This window comes from Aythya ferina, assembly GCF_964211825.1.
Source record: "Aythya ferina genome assembly, chromosome: 2".
Taxonomy (NCBI): Eukaryota; Metazoa; Chordata; class Aves; order Anseriformes; family Anatidae; genus Aythya; species Aythya ferina.
Window position 1 is genome coordinate 127550466 of NC_140297.1, and position 12336 is coordinate 127562801.

The window sequence follows — 12336 nt, forward strand, 5'->3', positions numbered from 1 at the left end:
GTATCCTCAAACATATGATATTATATGAAAGATTAATATATTTCTGTTGAAGCTATAGCTAATATTTTTAATATCATAAAAATGAGCTTAGCCCTGAAGAGGTCAGGCAGTTGGACTAGATGATCTTTGAAGGTCTCTTCCAACTGAACTATTCTGTTCTGTTCTGTTCTGTTCTGTTCTGTTCTGTTCTGTTCTATTCTATTCTATTCTAATGAGAAGATGTATCATATAGTGTATATTTCGTGTAGAAGTCTAAAATGTTCGTATGGAAAAGAGAGAAAGAAAGGAGAGGCACCTTACAGTTAGGAGAAAAAAAAAAAAAAAAAAAGTAGAAGAAGATAGATAAAATTTGTAGGCCTTTAACTACACATGACTATATCGCAAAGGAGACAGCAACACACTATATTCATTTCCCTAACAATTTCTCTGATAACACAAGCGTGGGGAAATATTGGCATACTCTTTATATAAAACTATAGATTGATGTAGACATTTTATATAGAGCTGCAGTTCTGACATATATATAGAAGTTGACATGAAGCCAAGATAGAAAAACTATTTTAAAAGTGTGAGTAAAGATTACGTCTGGCTTCTGTGCCTGTCATAATTTCAAATACGGCTGACTAGCAAATCTCTTTGATAGATAACAGCAGTCTTCAGGTGGGAGGTCATCCCTGCTCACTGTATTAAATTGCTAAAAGACAGTTTCAGACAATGGTAGAAAGATAATAGAAGGAGGATATTTTAGCAATAATCATAACATGGTTGTCAGCAAATTAGATTTGAGCGTACACTCCAGGTTAATAATATGAGGTCTCAACTGGAGACAAATTTCATTAAAACTAAATGATAAATACAAACAGTGACAACCAAGAAAATGAATTTTCAGTTTTCATAGTATCTCTTTTTGAAAACAGTTACATACAACTTTATGTTTTAAGGTATATGTTAACATCAAAATTAATAATATCAAAATAAGCAGATCTGAGTACACCAGATCTGAGGATTCCTCCCAATATGGAGATTGAACCAAAAGTTCTTAGAGCTAAGCTATTCATTTTGTTTTATTTTTCATTGCTCATGTTTGTTTAGCTCCACCACATTTGGAGCAAAACAATTACAGTTTTGCCAGCTTATTAATAGCCTATTTATTAACACATAGTAAAAAGACATCTCTTACCCCTGGAGACATTTCACAACCTACTTCAACGGTATTTTGTCTGAGAAATATTGTGCCAGCATTATCTGTTTGTTTTTTATTTTGTTTGGTTGTTGTTGTTGTTTTGGTTTGGTTTGTTTTATTCCAGTATCATCTTTGTAAATGTTTTATTTTCCATACTTTCCTCTATTTGAGGTGATAGCATAAAATGGTTCTGCAGTGTAAGTGGGTGCATCACAATAGCTCACTCTTGGAATTCTTCACTCAGAAGATGGTGAGGCACTGGAACAGGTTGCCCAGAGAAGCTGTGGATGTCCCATCCTTGGAGGTGTTCAAGGCCAGGTTGGATGGGGCTTTGGGCAACCTGATCTAGTGGTTCGGGTCCCTGTCTATGGCAGGGGGTTGGAGTTAGATGACCTTTAAGGTCCCTTCCAACCTGAGCCATTCGATGATTCTTGCCTCTGCCCGCATTCAGCACTGCGGCAGGGGACAGCTCCCCGCCCCTGCCCGCGCCCCGCGGCTCCTCTTCCAACCTCCCCTCGCTTCCCTGGAGCTGACCGTCAGCCCAGCTGCTGGATGGAGAGCAGAGTCGCGGAGCATCCTGCCTCTTCAGTTTGTTAGGGGAGGGAGGGGGGAGGTTTGGCTTGGTTTGCTTTGCTTTGCTTTTGAAAAAGTTTTGAAACCCTAAACGAAATTTAGGGAGGTCAAATGAAACTGGCAAAAAGCTCTGCAGACATGAAATTATTTTATAAAGCCTTTAGCATGACTCCTGAAGTTATTTTTTGTGTGTTTATCTGTAATGTGGAATTAAATCCCTCCCACTCTTATAAAGCAAATAAAACTTTTGCTAGATATACTTTATATTTTCACCTATACAAAATCAACGAATTGATTAAAATAGTTGCATAATAATTATGAGCAAGTACTAGCTCCACTGCTTTCAATAATGACTGAAAAATTCATGGATTTATGCAAATCCTACAAAAAAAAAATAAAAAAAGAAAAAAAGAAAAGCAGTAGCAGCAATTCCCATTAACTTCCACCAGCTCTGGATCTGCTAGCTCTTCTACATTAAGAAGCATTAAGAAGTAGTGGGAAAAATGCTATTTATCGTGACATAATTGATTTCAAGCATCCAGCTGAGATGGCCTTTTGCTATTCTACAAAAAATATTAGAACTGACTCAATATGGCTCTTAATCTTTGTTAGCAAATCCAAGAAATTCTGAGTGGCATTGCGTTAAATAAACAGTACTCAGGGTTGTCTCCATTCACGCTGAACTGAATAAATACGCTTCTTCCCAGGCTGTGTAGAGAGCCTTCATCTGTGACTACTTAAGGTCTCTGATATTTGCCAAACAGGTCCCTCAAGTATCATCCTCATGTCATGCTCATAATCACTTACAGCAGGTTTCTTCAGGCCTGTGTTGCCACTGATTGTGGTGGAGCTTGGCTGTCCAGCTGAGTAAAACCAGCACATAAATATATTCAGTAAATTTTAAGGATATGTACTTGATTTTCTACTATGTACCTAATACGCCACTAGTGTTCTAGTGAACTTTAATGGTCTCCATATTCAGATGCACACAGGCTCAGTTCATACTCCCTGGGCCCTCATTTTCCCATGTTATCCATGGGAAGATTGGCTTATACCAAACGACCTCTGTATTCAGCCACAATCAAGTGGACAAAGCCACATTTTACTAAATCTTGATGCTGAAATTCTAGGTGGTGCAAACCCTAAAGTCTTTCTTCCTTAAAAGAATAATTAAGTCTGTAAGTAAATTCAGTTTGGCCACCACAGAGTGCAGGAAAGACATATTCTGTTACTGTTATCTGAATAGCATTAATGCAAAAAGCAGTAATTTACCTGTGACAGAATGCAGGAGAAATGCATTTTTGTTACTGTTAGTTTAAACCAGAAGTACACCAGGCTACGTAAAATGGGAACGTTCCCTAAGCAGATTTATCCTCTCTGAGGATCTAGGTCTTCTAAGGCAAATACTAGTCTATGGAATGGAAAGTTCAACACAACGTGGAAGACCAGTAGACATGGTAAGACTTTGTGGAAAGAAAAATGAGTTCATGCAGGGCTCTCAAGCAGGAAAGGATATCAGTTACACAGAAAGGCTTCATGATTGAAATTCTGAAGGAAAAATTATGCCAAGGCAGTAGTATTCTTCCAGCTCAGGTAGACCTGAGCTAGTAGTATAAGCTGGTTTTAAAATACCTAGCTCAAATATAACTGTGCTAAGAGGTTTCAATGACCTAATGGTAAAATCTCACCTAAAACTGATTACTCTTTCTTCTGCTAGACTTATTATCATCATTGAGATCATGATTGTTTTATCATCATTAGTCTCCCATACATACTGAAATTAGTATGCAGCAAACAGCTACTCCTCAGACCTGCGGGACCTGAAGGTCAGGTCATTTTGCAGAAGTGGCTGTCCTGTTGACTACCTGCCCTCATCTTCATTACAACAGGTGTTGGTTCCTAGTCTGTGCAGTACAGCCCATCCCTGAACACATGCCACTTAAGAAGTGACTACTCAGGTGGAGCCACCATTGAACTTCATCGAACCATGAATAAGCGTCTAGAAGTACTTGAATTCACTAGCTTATTGAGAACTTGCTTCTGTCAGGCTGAGCTGAAGACAGATGAGTGGCGGCTCATCTACTGGTGAAATAGCAGTCACTTCTCATAGCTGAGGATATGATAGGGAGTATACATGGAGCTAGACAAGAAATCTTCAGTGAAAATCTCCCAGATGAGCATTTCTACCCTAAGCTTTTAAGGTGACATTCATCCCAGTGCAAAGAGACAAAAGAAAAGACTGCGCATCACTTAGTCCCCAGATGAGTACAACAAGAAGAGCTAATGTCAGGCTTAATGAATATCCCCGAAAGATCAATGCAGATCATTCAGATGGAGTCCTTAAAAATATTAATAATAATGATCCATGGAAAAGAGGAAATGAAAGGTCAGAATTCTAAATAATGTCATCAAGGAAAGAGATCAAGAGTAGCAGAGAGAAGCTGTTCAGTGATTACACATGTTGTCAGAGCCATTATCTGATATGTTCTTGAAAGGGCAATTGTGATTGAGCTGTAAGATGAATTAAATTCATGTTGTTCTGTTAAATTATTCCCCTCTCCTCCATCATATTTTTCAAGAATTAAACACTGTAGTCTATGTGGACTGTTAGACCTGTTCCTGGCATCTGAAACCAGAGGTTATGCTATAGAAGTAGAAAGAGATGAAAGGTGTACTCCGAAAGGGTAGATATGCATAAATAGTGGAAATTTTCCATTTGTAGTGATGGTTTGCATAACTACAAACATAATTGTAATATAACTGTAACAGAACTGCAAAGGAAGCTGGGAGCCCTGTGACTGGCTAAGGACAATTTTGTACAAGATACAGCATGGTTTTCTGGCTACGGGTTTCTCTGAAGAACCTAAACCAGCTTCATCTATCTATCTGCCCAAATTGAGATCTAAACACACTTATCCCAAGAGCAAACACTTCTGAGAATATATAGGCAACTATAGCTAAGTGCCCAGGAAACTTGATTAGTTCTCCAAAAATAACAGTTTGCTTATAAGTCTTTAAGGAGCTGAACAATGACTCTTTGTCTTTTCTGCTTTTCTAAAGCCAGAGCTAAAGATACTGCCAGAATGCTTTAAAAGAAGATAATGTCATAAATTTAGATGCAGAAGGAGAAGAATATGTAATGGCTTGATAAACTTCAGTGCCTATGCAAACTCAGATCTGAAAAGTAATGAAACTTTATTGTCATCTGTTACTTAAATGGTCTAGATCCTACCCTGGAATAAAAATTTAGGAAACATTGCTAATGCTGTTTTAACTTAATTACAGTTTGAAACCTGTATTAATCAAATATACTGCCTTGGCTGTTAGATATGGCTCAAGTGAATTTTCCCCAAGTGTGAACTTAATGTATACTTTTTCTCTGCTTTATATAACAATTGCACTGGTGTCTTGATTATGTCAGAAGCCTTTTCATAGTGTTAGTTGTTGCGGAACTGCAAGGAGCAATTTGAAGCCTGTTCTATTATTATCTTTATCTTCTGCCTCAGTTTGTATGCTCTTTCTATGCAGAAGTCCTCACAGTGCTTGCAATACTGAGTGATGAGATGAGAAAGTATATTGCTTGGATGCACACAAAAAAAAGCTGAGTTTTAGTCACAATTTAATATTGGAAAACCACTCAGTTTTCAGAAGACTGTTACCACTCCCTGACACCCAAAAAAGAGAAACAACATTATCTGGAGAAGCCTGTTAAGGGATGTTTTACTCATTTAATCAGCAGTAGATTCAAATGCCTTATACTCAGCTCATAAGGAAGGACTTTCAGCATGTCCATTCTTCTGGAAACTTTTTGCAATTTATAAGGAAATATTTTTAAAGTTTAATAAGAGTTGAATTTTTAATGTGTTTTTGTAGAACCATAGCTAAATGACATAAGATGCCAGAATAACTTACTTAAGCAGAATATTGTTTATTTTCTGAAGTGCAAATTAGAAATAACTTGTCAAGAATTGCTAAGCTGTTATCATGGATTGATTACCTGAAGTGCACAAAATTTTCAAGGCATTTCAGTCCAGAATACAGTTCCAGAAACATGTCCTAGCAGACAGGAAGTTTTGCTAACAAAGATCTAATCAGAGGATTGTTTTTATTAATATTATTATTATTATTATATTATTATTATTCTGTATCAGCATAGCTAGCCTAGCAGATTGCTACAGACCTTTCTTATAAACTCAGTGCTTCTGTTGGTATAAACTACATCTGTTCAATGGGGATTTACCAGGAAAATGCAATCTGCAGTGTAGACTCAGAAAAGAGAACCACTTCCTCTTCTTCTCATAGTTGCTATTGTTCTTTGTACTGATTCTCTGTCACTCTTTGTCTAATGACTTAGAAAATTTAATCAATTGCAATAATTAAAACATGCTGTGTGTGATTCATGCAGAACTTTAATTACAGAACAAAGTCTCAGACAAATGAAAGTTTGAGATTCTAGAAGCAGAATAAACCAATGCACTTTCCTTTGCTGTATGTTTTCCCCAATGGTACTTACATCATACTTACAGATAATATCAAGGGACTGATTCTCTCCCTCTACTCCACTCTTGTAAGACCTCATGCTGTAGTCACCTTGTGTTCAGGTTTGGGCACTCCAAGTATAAAGACTTCAACATCTTTTGAGAAAGTCCAGAGGAGGATCACAAGGATGATCAGAGGGCTGGAGCACCTCTCTTACGAAGACAGGCTGAGGGAGTTAGGTTTGTTCAGCCTGGAGAAGGCTCTGGAGAAGGCTCACCTTACAGTGGTCTTCCAGTACCTAAAGGGGGCCTGCAGGAAAGCTGGGGAGGGAGTCTGAATCAGGGAATGTAGTGATAGGACAAAGTGGAATGACTTTAAACTAAATGAGGGGTGATTTAGATTAGATGTTAGGAGGAAATTCATCACTCAGAGGGTGGTGAGGCACTGGAACAGATTGCCCAGAGAAGCTGTGGATACCCCATCCCTGGAGGTGTTCAAGGCCAGGCTGGATGGGGCTTGGAGAAGCCTGGTCTGGTGGGAGGTGTCTCTGCCCATGGCAGGGAGTTGGAACTAGGTGATTTTTAAGGTTCATTCCAACCCAAACCATTCTGGGCTTCTATATATATAAAACACTAAAAATCTCAGGCTTGTTATTGTGTATATTTTATTAGAAGAGCTGGCAGAGTTCAGATTTGCATGCTGCCACCATCTGAATGCATGGCTTGAACAAATAGCTAGTTATTGTCAATGAAATACTCTGGGTAGCAACTCTGGACATGCAAATTATATATTCAAGACCTATGCAATAACCTGTCTTGTATGCAATTTTAACACTGTCACACAGTGAAAGAAGGGGTGCTATAAAGTGACTCACCTCTTTCCTAGGATCTTTTGTATGCTGGTGAATATTTAGGCATAAAATAAATTCCATATGAGAGACTTTGAAAGACCAGTGTTTCCTAATTAAAATCAATGTGATGACAATCAGATTGCTGTGTTCTCATGATTTTATTTTCTAAGAACAATGCATGTCAAATAATTGTCCTTGTATTCTACAACTTTTTTTTTTCCATACTATTATTAACATGCTGATGCAGGCCAAAATGAGGAAGCCATCAGTTTGACTGACAGAAACTGCAAGCTCAACAATTCAGATCTGTGCCATGCTTAGTATGTGTTTATTTGTTCTTTGAATTTTGAAAGCATAATTATATTATTGAGTAGGTTAGAGAACTCAAGCATGCACTATTTATTTCACAGTAATTTCATTGAAGTGGAGAACCTACTATACTTTATTTAAGCATCAAACCTTTTCACAGTGAAATGTGATACAGCCAACTTTCACAGTCTGGATGGCAGTTGTTGCTCCACAATAGTGTTTCCTTTTGTCTGCCTCTGCCCTGGCTACAGGCCATCACAAATTCCATTATTCAGCCTTGCCTATGTGTTCAGTGTTATTGCCCACATTTTATTTATCATGTTAACAAAATCTTTACTAAGATTGGCCTCTTTTTCTGTTGTGGGTAGCAGAAGCTTTAAAAGGATGTATGACCCCCTAAACAGCACAGATGAACCAGAATATGTCTTCTGGATGGGCTGTTTGAAGAACGAAGACAGTTTGTTCACACCTCACCTGACAGGAGGAATAAATGAATCTTATTCCCCTAATAAATACGACTCAAAAGAAAAATGGCAGAAGCAGCACTGGAAGGGAGGAATGCAAAACTTTCTGAAACACTTCAAAATATAAAAGGTGTTACCTGTTCTGTACTATTTTTAGCTGAAGAGGGATAAATACAGCACATAAGTACATGACGCTAAATATGAACCCTCATGAGTAATTTTGGTTTGTGCTTAGAAAGCCAACTTTGTGTTTATTAACCCACATCTGAAACAGGCTTACTGCTATTTTTCTCACAGATACAATGAGGTGGCATTTCCATCTCTAGAACTGTTATCACTGCTGTGGCCAATCGCTTCCCTTATGCTAATGACACCTGCAGTCTGCCCAGCTGCATCTCATTCTGGTTGGGTATCACAGCAATTTTATCAGACCTAGTGTGTCCTTGGAAGTACACAAAACATCACCAAATGGATTTAACAGCATCATTTCTGAGAAATGAAAGCAAATGCTTTTAAGAATGAGCTTAAACTGAGCTTTAAAACAGAAAATATTTCATTATTTCTAATGAAAACCTGGATTTACTTAGGACTCCTAACCAAAGCAATAATGTATTTTTATCCAAGTAAAATGTTATAATAGTTTTCTCGTCACTTTAACACTTTGCACACCATCTCAAAGTTGTCTATATGTATATTACCTTGAATATGAATAAGCAAACTTTGTGATAAAAACATTATGTTCTCTGATAAATCTATTTGTTTTCATAATATTGGTTCTGTAAATGAGGATGACCAGCAATTCTGGGCAACATGACAGGGCATCAGGCATGAGATGCCTGAAACTCACCAAAATGAATGATAACATATTTCATAGAACCCATCTCCTGAGACTGAAATCAAAGCATTATTAATATAAAATATTCATCTACTTCCATATTTTAGTGATTATGAGAAACTGGGTTTACTCTCTTCCTACTGTGTACTTTCTAATGTGTTAATCCTCTCTACCTAATTCAGAGTCAATATCTTCAGTTCTTGTAACACCTAAAATTTGTCCAGATATTGCAATTAGACAGGCCTAGTCCCCTGAAAAATACCTCTTGTTTTCTTAGTTTTGGCTTTTGACTCATAAATTAATGCATGACTAGGAAGGTATGCACATACTAAACTGACAGCTTACACACTGTATTACCCAATCATTTCTCTGCATTGGATACAGTTTTACATAATTACACTTCATGCAGAAAACTAATAGATTAATGTTCTGCACATTGATAGGAACTTTATATTCTTCACTTGATAATTCGCAACACTACATATTACTTTCATTTGTAATTTAAGAAATAGTAAGAGGAGGTATGGCTTGCCTTTCTGAAATGAACTGGCTTACCACAGACAGTAAAACAGTAGGATTTTGACCATGTCTAGATGATTTTAATGTTTTCTCTCTGTGGAAAAATCAAAACGTTAAAACCAAATAATGAATGCAAGAGTCAAAACAGCTTCCATCATTCTGAGTTTATTTGACACAAACAGACCCTGACAAATACACTTGCATCAGTCTAACCAAAACATTGTTTATTTTGTTTTACAGATTTTGGCCATTGTGTCCATTCTGTTCATCGTACTGTCCACTATTGCTTTGTCTCTTAACACACTGCCAGAGCTTCAAGAAATAGATGAATTTGGGCAGCCAAATGACAACCCTCAGCTAGCACACGTTGAAGCTGTGTGTATTGCTTGGTTTACCATGGAGTACCTTTTGCGTTTTCTGTCCTCACCAAATAAGTGGAAATTCTTCAAAGGCCCATTAAATGTCATTGACTTACTGGCTATCTTGCCATACTATGTCACTATTTTCCTCACAGAGTCCAATAAAAGTGTACTGCAGTTCCAAAACGTCAGACGTGTGGTTCAGATATTTCGTATTATGAGGATCTTAAGGATTCTTAAACTTGCCAGACATTCAACAGGCCTTCAGTCTTTAGGTTTTACTCTCAGGCGGAGTTACAATGAATTGGGCTTGTTGATATTGTTTTTAGCCATGGGAATAATGATATTTTCAAGTCTTGTATTCTTTGCTGAAAAGGATGAGGATGCTACAAAATTTACCAGTATTCCTGCATCATTCTGGTGGGCAACAATTACTATGACTACTGTAGGATACGGCGACATTTATCCTAAGACTTTGTTAGGTAAAATAGTTGGAGGACTTTGCTGTATTGCTGGAGTGCTGGTCATAGCCCTGCCCATACCAATTATTGTGAACAATTTCTCAGAGTTTTACAAGGAGCAGAAAAGACAAGAGAAGGCAATTAAGAGGAGAGAAGCACTTGAGCGAGCTAAAAGAAATGGCAGCATTGTCTCCATGAACCTGAAAGATGCCTTTGCTCGCAGTATGGAAATGATAGATGTAGCAGTAGATCCAAGTAAGCCTGGAGAAGCAGCTAACCCGAAGGAGACAGTCGATGACAACCACCTCTCCCCAAGCCGGTGGAAATGGGCCAGAAGGACAATGTCTGAAACAAGTTCAAACAAGTCTTATGACAACAAATACCAAGAAGTTAGTCAACAAGACTCCCACGAGCAATTAAACAATGCTGCAGCGTCCTCCAGCCCACAGCACCTCAGTGCCCAGAAATTGGAAATGCTATATAATGAAATTACTAAAACTCAGTCTCAGCCTAATCTGAATGCCAGTTACCAAGACCAGTCAGCAAAGCCACCCATGTATGAAGAAGAAATAGAGATGGAAGAAGTTACAGGCCAGAGAGATCCGTTGCCACCCGGACCTACAGACATCATAACGGATATGAGAAGCACATCCAGTATTGACAGCTTTGCCAGCTGTGCCACTGACTTCACAGAAACGGAGAGGTCTCCCCTTTCTTTGTTTCCTAGCTCTCACTTGCAAATGAGATTCCCAACCGATTCTGTTAACCCAGAAGACAACCAAAGAGTAAGGAGTTCTCAGTTTATACCATTCACAAAAGACAGAATGTTTTCTCCAACAGATATCACCTTTGACTATAATCCAATTGACAGAGCTCTTAGTGATGGCAGTGGATCCCAAGCTGTTTTGCATGGTCACTTACATTTTGACACTGCCATGGAAAGCCCCAAAAGTTCTCTGAAAGGTAGCAATCCATTAAAATCCAGATCCCTTAAGGTTAATTTTAAAGACAATAGAGGTGGTGCTCCACAAACGCCACCTAGCACTGCAAGGCCACTGCCAGTGACGGCAGGAGCAGACTTTACCCAGGCTACCCCTCAGCACATCAGCACCATTCTCCTGGAAGAAAATTCACCCCAAGGTGAACGACCTTTACTTGGTGCTGACGCACCAGGACTTTGTCAGGGATCTTCCAAAAAATCATCCCCTCTGTTTCCCAAACAAAAAATTTTCACTTTCCCTTCAAAAGAAAGGAGAAGCTTCACCGAAATAGACACTGGAGAAGAAGAAGAGTTTATGGAGTTACACGGTATAAAACATGAGAAACAACAGGATATCAAGACAAATTGCTGTGGGGATAAACATGGTGATGGCAACCATTTAAGAGAGGAGCCACAGGTCAGCTCTTCACCCAAAAGCATGAGTCACAACTGTACTCAAGACATTTACCATGCTGTGGGTGAGGTAAAGAAAGACAGTAACCAAGAAGGTCACAAAATGGAAAACCATTTATTTGCCCCAGAAATTCATTCAAGTCCAGGAGAAACTGGTTACTGTCCCACACGTGAAACTAGCATGTGACTAGTTACAAGAGCAATAAAAATACTGTTTCTTAAGCCACAGTTAGTAATGCCTATGAACTAAAACATGGAAAGCCTCAAAAAGTGCATAAAATGTTATTTTTGCATGGCATGAAGAATTGTTTAGTTTAAATACTGTTTAATTAAAAAAAATAAGACTGCTTTTTGTAACAAATTGAAAACAAAAAAAAAAAAAAAAAAAAAGGAAAAAAATTGACTCAAGAACAGTGAATAAAATAAAGAGAGCTCTGTTAGGAGCCAGTGTTCTGCAACATCTGACATTTTTGATCCTTTCACTTATGATTGTAGACAGGTTTTGAACTCTTTTAACTTTTTTGTTTTCTTGGTTACAACGAATTTTAGAATTTGCACATGAAAGGATGAAATGTCAATGCATGCATTCATAATGATGTGAAACAAGGTGCTTCGAGCTTGCAAAATGCATATATATGTAAATAGTTTGGGGTTGGGGGGAAAGCTACTGTTAACAAGGATTTATGGAAAAAGAATTTCCTGGGACACAGGTACTTCCTTCACAGCGTGCTGCCTGGAGGTTTTGTACAGACTTATGTTGCAAAATTGCAACTTCTACTTAAAGCATCTCACATATCTTGCTTTCTGTTAAAAAGCTCATGATATATCTGTTAATTAAGGGACTACAGTATTTTAGTTTACCTGTGCTGTAAATTGTAGCTGTTTTTTTTTTTTTTTTTTTTTTTTTAATT

The 12336-nt window shown here is 37.9% G+C and overlaps 1 protein-coding gene across 1 annotated transcript in view; it reads left to right on the plus strand.

Annotated features, from left to right (window-relative positions):
* KCNB2 (potassium voltage-gated channel subfamily B member 2) overlaps window positions 1-11883 on the plus strand; it is a 194427-nt gene extending 182544 nt beyond the window's left edge. Inside the window, exon 3 of the mRNA XM_084511015.1 lies at window positions 9453-11883. Coding sequence (XP_084367141.1) covers window positions 9453-11612 — 2160 coding nt within the window. The 3' untranslated portion in view covers window positions 11613-11883. The remainder of the gene's footprint in view (window positions 1-9452) is intronic.
* Window positions 11884-12336: the final 453 nt, after the last annotated feature.